Source organism: Festucalex cinctus, chromosome 13 (assembly GCF_051991245.1).
Source record: "Festucalex cinctus isolate MCC-2025b chromosome 13, RoL_Fcin_1.0, whole genome shotgun sequence".
Lineage (NCBI taxonomy): Eukaryota > Metazoa > Chordata > Actinopteri > Syngnathiformes > Syngnathidae > Festucalex > Festucalex cinctus.
This window is the reverse complement of record NC_135423.1, coordinates 9,445,131-9,461,197: the sequence shown is the minus strand read 5'-3', so window position 1 is coordinate 9,461,197 and position 16,067 is coordinate 9,445,131. Positions and strand designations below refer to the sequence as shown.

At 39.7% G+C, this 16,067-nt stretch overlaps 3 protein-coding genes across 3 annotated transcripts; 2 read left to right on the top strand and 1 right to left on the bottom strand.

Annotated features, from left to right (window-relative positions):
- Window positions 1-1,030: 1,030 nt before the first annotated feature.
- Window positions 1,031-8,397, top strand: LOC144033416 (odorant receptor 131-2-like). The gene is made up of 2 exons (XM_077541488.1): window positions 1,031-1,197; window positions 7,527-8,397. The coding sequence occupies exon 2, from the start codon at window positions 7,582-7,584 to the stop codon at window positions 8,347-8,349; it is 768 nt and encodes a 255-aa protein (XP_077397614.1). The 5' UTR covers window positions 1,031-1,197; window positions 7,527-7,581; the 3' UTR covers window positions 8,350-8,397.
- LOC144033548 (odorant receptor 131-2-like) lies at window positions 2,508-3,488 on the top strand. The gene has a single exon (XM_077541731.1). It carries the CDS (start codon window positions 2,508-2,510, stop codon window positions 3,486-3,488), a length of 981 nt encoding a protein of 326 aa, XP_077397857.1.
- A 1,783-nt stretch (window positions 8,398-10,180) lies between the features above and the next one.
- LOC144000428 (diablo IAP-binding mitochondrial protein-like) lies at window positions 10,181-15,656 on the bottom strand. The gene is made up of 6 exons (XM_077494245.1): window positions 15,358-15,656; window positions 14,560-14,689; window positions 13,961-14,086; window positions 12,861-12,971; window positions 12,507-12,603; window positions 10,181-11,756 (listed from the first exon to the last, which is right to left on the bottom strand). The coding sequence occupies exons 1-6, from the start codon at window positions 15,537-15,539 to the stop codon at window positions 11,551-11,553; spliced, it is 852 nt and encodes a 283-aa protein (XP_077350371.1). The 5' UTR covers window positions 15,540-15,656; the 3' UTR covers window positions 10,181-11,550.
- Between the last annotated feature and the right edge of the window lie 411 nt (window positions 15,657-16,067).

Genomic DNA, 16,067 nt, shown 5'->3' with positions numbered 1-16,067 from the left:
CCGGTGACTGTTTGGTGGTCTCTTTGTTAACAAAAATGATATCTGTGTAGCCCGACATTGTTGACCAGTTTTGCCCCAAAGTGAAAAGGAAACCATAAAAGTCAAATAACTTGAAATTCAAATAATAATAATAATAATAATAATAATAATAATAATAATAATTATTATTATTATTATTATGATTGTTTCTGCTTTATTTTTATACTTTGGAATATGGCTATACAATTGTTGCTTCAATCCATAATGGCAGAATGTCTTCTGAGTACTGTATTTATTCTTTTTTTTTTTTGTGGTGGGTCTGGTAGTTATGATTTGGTATGTCTACATCTACATGCATGCATGTTGTTCAATGAAACTGGCTTTCGGGGCTGAATTTTCAACAACAAAATCTGGACTGACGTTGTAGAAATTAGAGATGACTTGTTAAAACTTTTGTTTCTTCCCCACAACCTGTTGTCCAATTTAGCTGCCATGCCTCGCTCACTCACATCGATGAAAACTCAAATATTCGAGCTTATTTATTTATTTATTTATTTATGCATGCATGCATGCATGCATGCATCAAAGGGGTTCAGTATACGTGGTTACAAATTTGGTGGCAATCGAACAAAATTTCTTGGTAAAGTCATTTGAAGTATGCTTGGAAATGGACAAAATAAAAAAATGGCTACTTCAAAATTTTATTACAGTATTTATGGGAGCATGACCCTACTTGCTATAACTGCATCAAGCCTGCCACCCATTGACTTCACCATACCGTTAGATTCTTCATTTGAAATGCTTTTCCTGGCCTTTACTGTAGCCTCTTTTAGTTCTTGTTTGTTTCTGTGGGGCGGTTTCTCCCTTCAGATTAGGTCAAAAGCAGGCTCTTATACCAGGGGTTTCCAAGTTCAGTCCTCGAGAGCCCCTATCCAGCCTGTTTTCCATGTTTCTCTCCACTAAAACACCTGATTCATGATCGGGATCGTTATCAGGCATCTGCAAAGCTAGCTGATTAGCTGATCATTAGATTCAGCTGTGCTGAAGGACGGATACATGGAAAACAGGCTGCATAGGGGCTCTCGAGAACCGAACTTGGAGACCCCTGCTCTATAAGGTTAAGGTCTGGTGAATTCAGAGGTTGGTAATCCAGGTCCAGAAAGTAAAAACCCTGCCACAGTTTGGCTTTTGTCACAGGAGGTTCTACTTGACCGATTGGTAAGTCACTTGTTTACCTGCTGGTTGATTAGATGCACCTGTGGCTGAGTCCTGAGTTTGATCAAACCGGGTGGATTTTGCTGCTTACCGGTATCATATTCCAGCAATGCAATATGAATCGGAATGTTTAGACTTGAGGGGCTTGATAGAACATATTATTGTCAAGAAAATGTTTGGGTTGACTTCCCCTTTAACACGTCTAGATGTAAATACGTACTACCATGAAATGAGAGCTGCAACTCCGAGCGTTTCTCTCATAGTCATCTTTTGATCTGAAACCCAAATGTCTTCAGTATACAACACAAAACATTTGAAATTCCAATACTTTTGGAGGAGACTGTACACTTTACTGTCATTGTGTTTTTTCCCCTCAACTAAAAATTGGTTATTTAGTTTGTTTGTCACTGAGTAGAGCGGTCAAAATTAATCAATTATTTGAAAAGATTATCAAATTAATTGACAACTATTTTAATAATTGAGTAATCGTTTGGAGCCGTTATTTATTTATTTATTTAACATTGTCTAAATGCTCTGAGGCGGCACGGTGGATGACTGGTTAGCACGTCGCCTCCCAGTTCTGAGGACTCCGGTTCGAGTCCAGGCTCCGGCCTTCCTGGGTGGAGTTTGCATGTTCTCCCCGTGCCTGCGTGGGTCTTCTCCGGGTACTCCGGTCTCCTCCCACATTCCAAAGACATGCATGGCAGGTTAATTGGGCGCTCCAAATTGTCTCTAGGTGTGCTTGTGAGTGTGGATGGTTGTCCGTCTCTGTGTGCCCTGCGATTGGCTGGCAACCAGTCCAGGGTGTCCCCCGCCTACTGCCCAGAGCCAGCTGAGATAGGCGCCAGCACCCCCCGCGACCTTTGTGAGGAATAAGCGGTCAAGAAAATGGATGGATGGATGGATGGATAAATGCTCTGATTTCAGCATATCAACATTAATTGTTCACTGGTTTCTGTAGTCCTTCTTAAAAGAAGACTGATTATCTTCTGGGTTTAATCAAAATGTAAATGAAAATGAATCTGATTAGTCAAATAATCGATATATTAATCAATTGTAAAAATATTTGATAGTGACAGCACTACTATGGAGAGGAGCAGTTAAATGTGAGAGGGCCATCATTTGGACATAAGTTGGCTTACTCCAAAACATCCCCCCCTCCCCACCCATGGGTGACCATGGTTGCTGTGAGGCACATTCATTGGTGATGACGAATCAGAAGGTGTTCTACAAATTTGGTTACCCTCCCTGTGAAGTGCGGGACTGAGCGCAGACTTGGCTCATCCATTCTCAAACAGTTTTTGCTTTGACGAATGTCGGGCAATAACTCGCTGCCGGCGGGCGGTGAGGATCGATTGAACTTCCCCAGCTTCGCTATGCTGATCCAAGTTCTGATCACCGTCTTCCTGGGCATCAACTTCTTCCTGCTGGCCACTTTCTTCACCAAGGACCAGTTCCTGTTGTCCATGCGCTACATCCTGTTCGCCAACATGCTGCTCAACGACTGCTGCTTCCTGGTCATGAGCGACGTGCTAATCCTCCTGCACGGCTTTGCCGTCTCCACGCAGCTGTGGCTCTGCATGCTCTTCTACTTCGTCCTGGCCATCTCCAACCTAGCCACGGCGTGCACGTTGGCCGCAATGACTCTGGAGCGCTACGTGGCCGTTTGCATGCCCCTCCGGCACGGCGAGCTGTGCTCCAGCCAGCGAGCGCTGGGCGGCGTGGCGCTCATCGGCGGCTTGAGCTGCATCCCCTTCGTGGTCTTCTTCTTGGCCATCTTTGCCTCGGTGGCCGGAGACCACTACGTGCAGGAGCGGATGTGCTCGGTGATCCACCTGGAGGTGTACCCGTGGCACAGCTACCTGAGGTCGGCGATGTTCCTCGTCTATTTCCTGGCCATGGGCGGCGTCATCGTCTTCTGCTACGTACGCATCATGAGGGTGGCCAACGCGGTGTCGGTGAGGGACCGGGAGGCATCCAGGAAAGGTCTGAGCACGGTGACCCTTCACGGCTTCCAGCTGGTCCTCTGCCTCGTGTACCTGTTGATCCCCCTGGTGGAGAAGGCCCTGGCGCAGGTGGATTTTGCCTTGTTTGAAAAAGTGCGCTTCTTTAACTACATCGCCTTGGTCCTAACCCCTCGCTGCCTGAGCCCTCTGGTGTACGGCCTCAGGGATGAGATGTTCTTCAAGGCGCTCAAGTTGTACGCACAGTGCCGTTTGTCCAGGAAGATCGGGAACGTGGGAAAAAGGCAAAATGGACATTCACGTGGTCATGCTAAAAGGGTCAATCCATAGCATGTTTTTTTTTTTCTTCTTTAATGCAACCAAAAACTGATCATCATGCAAAGTGAGATATGTGGATATACTTGTAATCAACATATTTGTCTTTGTCATTGTGTTTCTTTTCTATACCCTTCTTGAATGTCAACATCAAATGGGGAAATACATACAAAACCAACACACAATCTGTCTTTAGATTGCAAAAAAAAAGAGCCATACGAATAATTAATCCCTCTCATTATATAGAACCAACGAATCTGTTATTCAATTAAATACTCTCAAATGACCTTGTCTAATTTAAAACCGCTCAAATAATGTACAAGGTATACAATAACCAACTTTGCCACAGTATTCAGAAGTTATTCGAAATCAAAGTGGGCTGTTGCTCTAGGTTAAGGGGTATAAGTGACTTTAAAACAAAAAGTAATGTTCAGAACAAACAAAGCAAATGTGTTTTTCTGTTAAAGGGGTTCACTTGTGGAATAGTTATGAAAATTAAATGAAAAAATGTGAATCAATTACTGTATTTCAAAAGATTATATGTAATACAGGTATAAATGTAAATAAATTAGCGTGTGCATATATGTGTGTATGTACTCGTGCGTGTATGGGCACATGCATGTGTGCCCACATATGTAATACTTAATGTTTGGGAATTTATTGTATTTGTAGGTCTTTACTTTTGCTCTCTCTTCTTTGCGTATTTGTAATGGATAAGGACTTACAACTCATGCCAATATATCTGTGCACTTAAGATAAACAGGTTTTATTTTCTATTGTGTAATTTTTATGTTAGTAAGAACAACTTATGATAGAAGTATGCAGGAGTAGGACTAGATAAGTTGTTGTACTTCTTCCTACTACTTTTGAGCATGTAAATTATGATTACTATTGATTTTTTTCTTTTCTTTTTCTTCTTTTTGAACGTATTTTATACTTGTTATGTGTTTATGTTTGTATGTTCAATAACCTCAATCAAATAGGAAAAGAGTTTATTGAAATTCTAAGTGCAATCAAAGCTGCTTTATCTATGTAATATTTTGAATTTGTATCTTTATTATCAATGTCGGCTCATGCGTTGTATGCAATTACAAAAATAAAAAGTTGAAAATAGTTCATTTGTCTTTTTTGCCTGATGAATTTTGACAACATGATGCAATTGAACAAATGCTAATCAAAATTGTGGAGACGACACACTTCCAGACATGTTAATAAAAGAACATTTTGTCTTTGCCATGTGAGTAACGCAGTTTTTATAAGAAGCTATGTGAAACATATTTTCAGCATGTTGGAGTGGTGGTAACACTTCTCACTCACAGTTCAGCGGTTGGAGGCTGCGATCTGGGCTGATGTTCATGGACGTGTGTGCAGTCAGCACATCCTCCCCGAGCTTGTTCGGATTTTCTCCGGGTAATTTGGCATCCCGGCACGTGCAGAAGCATTATACAACGTTACGTTGACCACTAATTAGTGGTTTATGTACATGTTAGTTTATGTAGAACAAGAACGTCTTGGCCAAGTTTGTTTTGTTTGTTAAACACAAGTAATAAAAAATATTATTTTATTAGAAGTAAAAGAAAAAAGAAGAGATAACAAATGGTAATTGTTATACACAGTTTACACGTTTAAAAGAGTAGAAAGAAGTTCAAAACTTGTAGTTGTATACCGCTTGTTTTTTGTATATTTTGACTTGTTTGATATGAATACAGAATAGACAAAACAACAAAAGACAACATTTACATTAAACATATATACAACAACTGCAATTACACGTACATACATAACATATGCCTACAGCATATTATGTACATGCAGTACATAAGCAGCATATTTATAATGTATTTTATTATACCTTCATAGTCACACATGCAATTTGCATTACACTCCAGATAATACGTCCCAAAGGCTACAGCATTTATACAATTATATTCATTTCTTTAAAAATTTTTTGCATTTTGCTTACATGAAGCTGTATTTGAACGTAAAAAGTGATTCCCACATTTTCAGGTCAGTTTGTTCCAAAACTGTTCCACAAATTAACACCTCTTGCACATCCACCTGTGCTTAACATATCTTCTTGTTTTGATTTTTTTTTTTGTTGGAGACATTTGTAGTATCCCCAAATCATATCAACTCTCTCTAATTTCGAGCAGCTTTGATTATCATGGCAGAGTAGGTTATTAATGTGTACTTTGTACATTTGTACTATTTTAAACTCTACTATAGGTCATAAAATATCAGTGTTTAATTTGAGAGTGGATTTGTTGCTTCTGTGTACTTTGATCTATTAATTATTTTTATTGCTCTTTTTTTGTACACTCTAAAAATAACCAACATATGTAATTGCTTCATTTGGTAACACACGGCTGAATTAAGTTACTCCAAAGTGAATACTGTATTTAAGTTCATTTTTTGTCTTTTCACTTTTTTTTTCCATTCCAACTGTCCGTCACCTATTTATTTACATGTGATACGATACGATTCATTCCGATCTGCCATTGATCACGTGATTTATTGAGATGAGTTTGTTCGTCATTTAGTACAATAGTTGAGATAGTTTGAACACTTTTATTGAAGCAAGACCCTTGTGAGGATAAGCGGTTCAGAAAATGGATGGATGGAAAATATTGATAAAAACAAGTTCCAAGTACATGGAAACAAGTTTTAATGGGCGGAAACGATGGCGTCACGAGGCATTTATGACAAGACAGCGCATGCACATACTGGACGACGGATGCAGGCGCACCTTTCAAATTAAAACATTTTCATGCGCGTTGATTGGATTGTCAATCGACATAAACCGCCCCCCGTTCAGAATTAAAATCTTGATCGGGATAGGCAAATCAAGTTTATTTGTATCGCACATTTCATACACAAGGTAACTCGATGTGCCTTACACAAGGAAAGTAGCGTCAACAAACAGTAAACAACCTTCAAAGAAGAGAAAACAAAAGGTGACAAAATTTATTAATGAACATACATTGATGATGTTAAAACATACAATAAACTTTAAGAACATTTCATGTAGGGAATTATTTTTTAATAATAAGAATTAAAAGGGGGAAAATGGGATTTAAAGTTGTTTAACTCATTCACTGCCAGTCATTATAGAAAATTTTTACATTTCCAATACTCACGTGATATTACATTCAATAATTATATATAAACCGAATCTACCAAATAACAGAATAGACTCCCTACTTTTTGTCCCGTCCCGTTCTTTTATAATTGACAGCAGAAAAATGTAGGTTTGCCAAAATACAGCCATTTCTCCCATGGACTCTGAAACTGTGTTTATTTCCTATAAAATGGGGCAATGATGTCATCTACCGGTGGTTGGGCATCAGTAAAGTTGTTTCCAAGTTTGATATTTACAGTGGAGCATGCTCAGATTCGCCCCCATTTAGCACCGCTCTAAAAAATACAATTGACAAGTATACTTGTCAAAGGCAGTGAATGAGTTTTAAAAAACCTAAATCAACCTGGATTTAAAAGCATTTACACTTATTGGGGCTAACTTCACTTCTGTTGGCAGCTTATTACGTTTGCGCGCAGCATAACCGCTAAATGCAGCATCACCATGTTTACCTCAAACTCCGTGTTCCACTAGTTGGCCCAAGTCTGTATATCTCAGAGCTCTGCTGGGTTTTTATTTATCAGCATTTCTTGACTATATTTAGGACCCAAAACATTCAGGGATTTCTAGACCATTAGCAGAATTTAAAAATCAATTCTACAAGTTCCAGCAAGAAGTTGTATAGCCACTTTCACCCCTGGTGTTGACTCACTGAGATGTTTGTCGGGGAGATGCTCTGAGTAAACAGCAGGCGTCACGTAACCACGGTCACTATGCTGTGCGTTCATTGGTGATGACGAATCAGAAGGTGTGCTACAAATTAGGTTGCGCTGGGCGTGAAGCAGGTTACAGAACGCAGGCCAGTAACAGCTTGACCGAATGGCTGTCAATAGCAACTCGTCGCTGGAGGGTGGCGAGGTTCAAAGGAACTTGATATCTACCACTCTCATCCAAGTTTTCATCGCCTGCTTCCTCAGCATCAACTTATTCCAGCTGGGCACTTTCTTGGCCAAAGACCACTTCCTGTCGTCCATGCGCTACATCCTGTTCGCCAACATGCTGCTCAACGACTGCTGCTTCCTGGTCGTAAGCGACGTGCTGCTCCTCTTGTACCAGTTTGACGTTTCCATGCATCTTGGGCTATGCATGCTGGCCTTCTTCGTCATGGTCATCTCCTTACTGGTCACGGCGTGCACTTTGACCGCCATGACTTTGGAGCGCTACGTGGCCGTGTGCATGCCCCTGCGGCACGCCGAACTGTGTTCCAGCCAGCGAGCCCTGAGAAGCGTGGTGGTCATCGGAGGTCTGAGCAGCATACCCTGCGTGGTCTTCTACTTCACCATCTTCCCGGCGGTGGCCGACGGCCACTACCCGCTGGAAGTCAAGTGCTCGGCAGCCAACCTGGAGGCACACCTGTGGCAGAACTTCCTGAGGTCGGCCGTGTACCTGGCGTACTTCCTGGCCATGGGCGGCATCATCATCTTCTGCTACGTGAGAATCATGAGGGTGGCGAAGGCGGCGTCGGCGAGGGACCGGGAGGCATCCAGGAAAGGTCTCCGCACGGTGACCCTTCACGGCTTCCAGCTGGTCCTCTGCCTCATGCACCTGCTTCTCCCGCCGATCGAAAAGGCCTTGGCACAGGTGGATTATTCCCTCTTTAGAAATGTACGCCTTTTCAACTTCATCACCTTCATCCTGGCCCCACGCTGCCTGAGTCCTCTGGTCTACGGTCTCAGGGATGAGATGTTCTTCACGGCGCTCAAGTACTACATCCTCTGCGGCTTGTCTCAGAAACCTTAAAACTGATCGTTTGACGTTTACACAGTCCTACTCATATGTAAGTTTGTACTGAAAATGCGACGAGTGCATTTTATATTAGTTGAATTGTAAATTGTGGTTTCCACTTTCTGATCAGTTCGACTGACAGAAAACTTAACTGGCCTGAAACCAAATCAAAAGCAGTAATTTGACTTAAATGGCGTTCTGACTTCAAAACAAATGCTTTCGGGGTGCGATGTCACACTAGCGGAATCGTGGATCTCTTTTGGCCAAATGTTTTTAAGGGGTTAAATGTCTTTATTGTGCTTGTTTATTGTACTGCTTTTGTGTTTTCGAAGGGAACAATAGCGAAAGAAAGCAAAAATGAAGCAAGGAAGGAAAAAGCTGGGTCAGAAGGGAAGAAAAGAATTCAGACCTTTATTCTGTATATATTTTATCTTCAGTGTATAATGTCATATCTCGTTTTGTTGTCCCAACAGGTGTACCCTGGCAAACAATCCAATTTCGCTTAATCTGTCTGAAAGTTATTATTTAAAATTCTAAAGTGCGTCTTTACGAATTTGTAACGTTAGATCAGCTTTGTGTGCCACTACAGAGGCTCAGATGTCACACCAAGTTTGCATTTGTGAGTAAATCATTGTTATTTCAGGATGGTTTTTCGGATGTTATTGTTGCTGAGAGATTTCAGTTCAAGATTGTTAGTTTACTCTTTTGGGGTTTTTTCCATGTTAGAATTAGCTGGAACAAAAAGAGTATTCAGTTTTTTGTTTAGTATTTAGCTGCTCAGATCTTCAGTTTGTTTGTAACACGCTGGATTTAATATCTCTCTTACATGCGTGCTTGATGTCAGGACCTTTTTTTTTTTTTTTTTTTCCCCCCCCCTTCTCACAGCTCATATTTTCTTGTATAATTGCTTTTGCGGTGCTCGTCACACTGCGGTCCGGCGAAATGGTGAAACTATTCCTACAAATTGTCAATTTCCCTGTCAAATTTGAATTGGTGGACATTTGTTTGATTGTTTGTACCTTCTTTCATCTTCAAATATATAGTGATGTGTATTCATATGTACTTTTGTATATTCAAAGCAAAGCTGCAAGCATAAATAAAATCATCTTATGCATATGTTGTGAATTTGTATCTCTTTGTGCTGCTTTGATTGCAATTTACAAAATAAAGACCCATTGTGAAGTTGAAACCTCACAAAGACAATTGTGTTTCTTATTCACAAAAGAATATTGAGAGCAGTGCACTAAAAATCAGATAGATAGATAGATATAAAGAAATGTTGTGCTGCAACATAATTTATAGTAGGTGCCATTGAGATGCTTCTAACCCGTTGTTTATGAAATATAATAGGTACTGAAATTCCATGATTTAATAGATTTCAAATGATTACAATGTACAAGGCTAAGAAAAACATTGAACCTAAAAATATTCAATATTGAAAAACAATCAACTACAATCTGTCAGCATTTCAAATGTCAAGATTTCGAAGCAACGCGATGGAAAGGACTATAGCTAAATGTGTAAAGTTGGAAAACAACCTCAACAGACACAAGAGTCAAACTCAATCCATGTATTTAAAACGTGTATTAAATCTGAGATATTAAATAATTATGACATTATTATTTGGACTCAACCCAAACCTTTTTGATAAATGTCAAGAAATGAACATATTTGTTTCTGAGCATCTTCTGATCATCAAATTCAAAGTGACACTTAAAGTACTTGTATCTGCTTTTTAACCCTTCAAATCTCCCAAGCTGAATGAAATGCGACTTTTATTCTGAATTTGTTGCTCTATATGCCATGTGTGCAATTACAAAAAAATGAAAGACTGTTTGTGAGCATCTCAAGTTGAAAACATTTTTATTTCTCGTTTCCTGATGAGTGCTGATGGCGTGATGCAATCGATGAAATAAAAATACTTGTGATAGGACAGCTTCTGCTCCAACTAACTCAAAAATGTTGACATTGTGTGTCACTTTTTTTTGTCCATCATTTGACAGGAAATTAAAAATAAGACTGCATGTATTATAAATGATCGGCACAATGGACGAGTGGTGAGCTCGCCTGCTTCACAGTTTTGAGGTTCAGAGCTGGAAATTGGACTCTGGTCTTCCCACAATCCGAATACAAATAAAATAAATATTGACTTCATTGAAGACTCTAAATTGTCCATAGAGAATGTACGCATAGTTTGTGTATGTGCCCTGCGACTGGCAGGCGACCAGTCTCTTGCTCAAACTCGCATTTACATAACATTCCTCACAAGGTTTTGTCTAAAAAAACGAGTAGGATGTGTTCTTCTAACTGGACTGTCAAAGCATCAGTCGATCAAATAAATAAGCCTTAAATAACGGAGAAGTGAATTATACATTTAAACACCCCCCAAACAAAAAATCGTGAGCAATTGACCACCCCCCAAAAGGTGTAGAATTGCCTATAAATATGAAAGCGAAGTGCCTTAACTGAGATTCTTGACACCAAAGCAAAGCACTGCTTTTGTCTAAATGAGACAATTATTCAACTCAGTTCGACATTGAGCCCAAGATGTCACCAAATGGTGGCAAAGCGCATGCTTTTGTCCATGAAGCGAAACTCCTCAACTCACTTCAACATGTTTCCTTGATGCCACAAGTTGGTGGCAAAGCACTACTTTTGTCAAAATGAAAATCCTCACTTTCCTTGACACCAATCGCCACAAGATGCACTGCACTGAAAAAAATGCTGTGTTGAATTGACTCCATTTCATTTAATCAAGGGCACAAAAAGAGAATTGTTGAACCAATTTAAGTTTAGAAAGAGAATTGTTGACCAACTTTTAAAAACAATCGCTTCATGTCGTAATACAGAATTGAATTAAGTTAATCCAAAGTGAATACATTAAGTTTAATGAACATTAAGCTCAATTTATACACTTTAACTTATCATTAAATGTAATATATTCACTTTGGATAAACTTTAATCGTGTGTGTTAACACTTGACTTGAAGCAATTTCTTTTAAGTTGATTCAGCAATTCACTTTTTAGAGTTTGGATTTTTTTTTTTCTCCCCAGTGTACCTTATCACCAAATTGCCACCAAATGGTGGCAAAGCAAAAATGACTAATAATAATAATGTGTAACAAAGTGAATTAGTGAATGCTGCTGTTGACTGTCGCTTTTTGTGTTTGCAGCTCTTTTAATGTTGCAGCTAGGTAGCTAACGCGCGCGTCCTCTTCAGTCTTCTCTCAGGTAAGCCTCGTGAATCTCCAGCTCGTCGGCGTCCTCCAGCGAGGCGGCGTACTCGGCCATCCTTTGGATCTCGTCCACTTTGGTCTCGGCCAGCTTCTTGTCCGCCGCCGCCGCCTCGTCCCGGGCCCGTTGGGCGTGCGAGTGCGCCAGCTGCATGTTGGCCGTCAACGTGACGGACGCCTGCTCCGACCCTGAGGACCGCAGGTGGGAAACTCGACTCAGACACAAGTGCAGACCGCGGTAGCCTGCTGTTCTTTCAACTTGCACATACGTGAGTAATGGCGTGACACCGCGTGGCTTAAGGCAGAGGGCAGCCATTTTACGTTGCCGCTGTTACTGACAATTTCTGTTGTGTTTTCACTTAAATACTGTTGTCAGTGCTTGTTTTATGCCAGGACCTCTGAATGGAATCATGAGAGCCTTTCAAAGAGCAAACTTTAATGTTTGCATCGACCATTTAGACTATATTATCTCAATGTGGTGAATCGTGACTTACAGATTATTAGCATACATTTTAGCAGTGATTTTTTTTTTTTTTCTGAACTTTGCTTTATTTTGATTGCTAATTAGGGCCCCATATATTTCCCCCCTCAGAGGTGGGGTAATATTGCGAGAAAAAAACCCAACCTATAAAGTGGTACATTTGCGAGTTCATAAAGTGGCAAATTTGCGAGTGAAAAAACTCAGAAACTTAAGAGACAATGTTTATAAAACGAAAAGGCAGGATGGAGACGGATTGCGTTTTAATTGAAACTATACTCGTCATAGCCTACACGGCAACTTGAGTGACAACACTTCCTGATCCACTATCAGCTGATTAACACTAACCAATCAGAAGCTAGTATACTTTAGTTAAATGCAAGTGAATGATGCAGACCAGCAGATTGATACTTGTACAAAAAAAACACATTACTGACACATTTGTGTCCTACTTCACTCACCGGACGCGTACGCCGCATCCGCCGCCATTTGGCACAAGTCGACGGCCTTGATCCAGGTGTTGTCGAAGCGTTTGCATTGGTCCAGATGATCGCTGACCTGTAAGAGGCCATTTGAATGTCAGACAGCTGGACAGCGTTCCCACGCACAAGCACACATGTCTGTCACCTCTCTAGGCTCCGCCTCTTAAAGGCTCATGTATTACATGTAAAGTATTAATCTGGAAAGCAGATGTGCTAATCACTAACCCACTGTGCTGCCCCTGACTTTAAATTGTGATGAATCCGATTGTATTCAGTGAGAACCTGTAAAATCCTCACTTTAAATGTTCTGAGTTGATCAAGAGTTCAAGTGACCTGCGCCTTCTGTTCGAAGATGGCCCGCTGGAGCGAGTCCTCCTCGGCCGGGCTCAGTTTTCCCAACGAGATCAGGAAACGTCTCTGCAGGGCGATGCGTGTGTGCACGGCCTATCAAACAAAACAAAACACAATTAATGAAAGTTGACATCAGAAAGTTTGAACTGCATTTGCTCCACCACGTACAACTCACATAAAAAACATCACAGATACTAAAGATGGTGCCGTCTCGAAATCTGCACCACCCAGCATCTATGTATTTATTGCATTCAATTATTCATTTTTCCTCTCAAATTGGTTTTCATTCATTTTCTATTCATTGTTTAAATGTTAATTGTCTAATTGATGTATTGTTAATGACTTACAATAGATATTAGTCCAAATTTTAAGATTTGCTTATACATTTAATAACGTTTATGTAATTATGCCAGTAATTTTATACTTATTTAAGTAATTTATTCTGATACAACTGTTAATGTTGTAAGATTGAGTTTAAATACTATACAACTTTATTTTCATAATAGGGTATTGACTGTTTTAAAAATATACAACACTGAATTAACGTTTCTAAGAAAAAACAAATCTGATTCTACTCTTATGAAATGATGCTTTGTTTTTTTTCTCGTAAGATTGTGATTTTTGTTCTCATAAAAATTTACAACTTCAAAAAAGTAGAACTACTCCAGTAACTTAAAATAAAAACGATTTTCATGAAGTCATGACTTTTTTTTTTTTTTTTTTTTTTTTACACAAAAAAAAGCATTTTATTCTCTTAAAAATTGTGACTTGAAAAAAATGAGTGCTTCAACTATGACTTAAAAAAAAGAACTGATCTATTGTCATAAAATTCCGGTATAACTTATTTGGAAAATATACAAAGGCATTTTTGTACAATTCTAACTTTTTGTCTGACTTGATTCTTTCCCTCCGCTTTGGGTTGTGTGACTGCGGCGGCCATTTTGCCCTGGGATGTCCCTTTTTTTTTTTATTTTTTTTTTTTTTTTTTTTTTTTTTTTTTTTTTTTTATCTATCTATGCTGCCAGTGGGCTCGCGCCCTGGGATGTCCCTAATGTCATGGCAAATAAAGGGGGCGTGGTCACCTTTGCATATCCGTGAAGGGCGTCTATCAGTGCGAAGGTGCTCTGCGACAGGAGTGTGCTGGTCCCATCGGTGACCAGCGATGTCGCCCTTGCAATCAAGGCGTCGTGAGTCAGCTGCTCAGCTTGCTAGCGGGCAAACACAACCCATTATTAGTCCATTAATCTATAAATACTTTTCTTTTCATGCCTTTATTTAAAAGCAGGACATGATTTCAGATTGACAGTGTGGAAAATGCACAAACAGACATTGATTATGATGCAGTTACTGTTTTGGTCTGTAACATCCTTCTGAAAATCAGCAAAAATGTTGATCGTGTTTTTCCAAAGCAAAAGCAGATGTTTGCAAATGTCTTATTTGGATTCAACAGAAAGATAGTCAGTCTGCTTCTATGGAGGATTACAGAAATCTGTTTCTTGGACACTTTTAAGTTGTCTCTAAACGAATTGATTGTTTTGCTGATTATAACAGGTGTAACAGCACGTCGGTTTTTAGTTCTGTGCTCCCTTTTCCAAGTTGCACAATTGGACTGTATATGTTCTGTCAGCATTTGCTTGTTTTGACTGCAGTGCCAAAGGGCCAATAATGTGGCAAGACGCACCTGCAAAGATGAGGCCGAGCCAAGGTGGCTCAAGCGTAAAGGTGTCGTGCTTGTGTTTGCACAATCTTGCTGGTGTATCGACTTCCGGCTTGCTGTTTCTCTGGGGCTGAAGAGAACTTCTGGGGCACTGCTGCTCAGAGGGGGGAAAAACAAAACAAAAATACAACACAAAATGAGTCCGAATTTTTTTTGTAAGAATTTTTTTTTTTTTGTTTAACCATATTTGTCCTATGAGAATTTTTTTTTTTTCAAAAAACAAAAGTGCTGGTTACAAAAAAATCTTTTAGATAAGTTTTTTTTTTTTTTTTTTTTTTTTTTAACCAGCAATATAACAAGAATAAGGTTGGATTTCTTTTAGTAAAATAAAAGGCATTTGTCAAACAAAAGTTAACTAGTAAAGATATGTTACTTCATATTTTTCACGAATAATATTCCTATTTCAAAAGTAGGAGTTTTTAAGCAAAGTAGGATTCTTAAATGGAAAAAAGTCATGTGACATTAAATATATATACATATATATATAAAAAACATTTTTTTTTTAAGTACAATTTATTTACTATGGAAAATTGATTATTTTTTTTTTTTTTATAAATCAGTATCAGAAATCAGAAATACCTTTTAAAAAATGTATAAATAGTAAGGGGAAAAAAGGACATAACATGTTTAAAAAAAAAAAAAAAAAAAAAAAGTCGATGTCCCCAGAATTGATCAGAAAAACATTAAAATATTTTTAAAGAAACAAAATATTTTTTTACTTTATGTATGTATTTATTTATTTTGATATAAAACAGGAAGTACCTGAGCAGTCGTGCGCTCTCGGCTTCTCTCCTGCTGGGAAGGTCTCGTGGCCAGCCCAAAAGTCGCCTGCTGGCCCGGACGGCACACGTTGAACACAGACGCATGGCTTGCATTTTTCTTTCCTTTCTGTTTCTCGTTGCTTTGGGGCTTCCAGTTAGCTGCTGCAGCTCTCCCGCTGGCATTTAAGCGGTCGCGGGGTGCGTCATGTTGCGTAAAAGTCATCGATCTGTTGACTCTGCCTGCTGATACGCTCGTTTTGCCTTATCTCACAAAATAGGGCCACCGAGGCTACGTACGTGCATCTTGCAGAGTCTGATGTCCGAGACTAGCTCAGCGCACGCTACGTGCCATCACATAATCGTCTAGTTGATCTTTGGACGGGGGTGAAGCAGCATGTGGTTCATTAGCACACTGTGTTCTAACAATGCCATGTCATTCTCATGAGGTGGCTCTTGTTTTGCAGATGTGCGTGTTGGTCAGAAGACCAGGAAAACAGCACGGTGATGCTAACACACTTGGTGTCAGAAGCGGGATCCAAAGATGGTGTCAGAAGCGGGATCCAAAGATTGAGCGGACAACTCTTGGTGTTTCCTAGTCTTTATTAAAAAAAAAATGTGGAAAGCATTGATGTCATAATTGCTGTCTGAAGTGGGATCCAAGGCTCGCCCAGCCCCACAAAAATTCCCCCAAAACAGCTCTTGGTGATTATT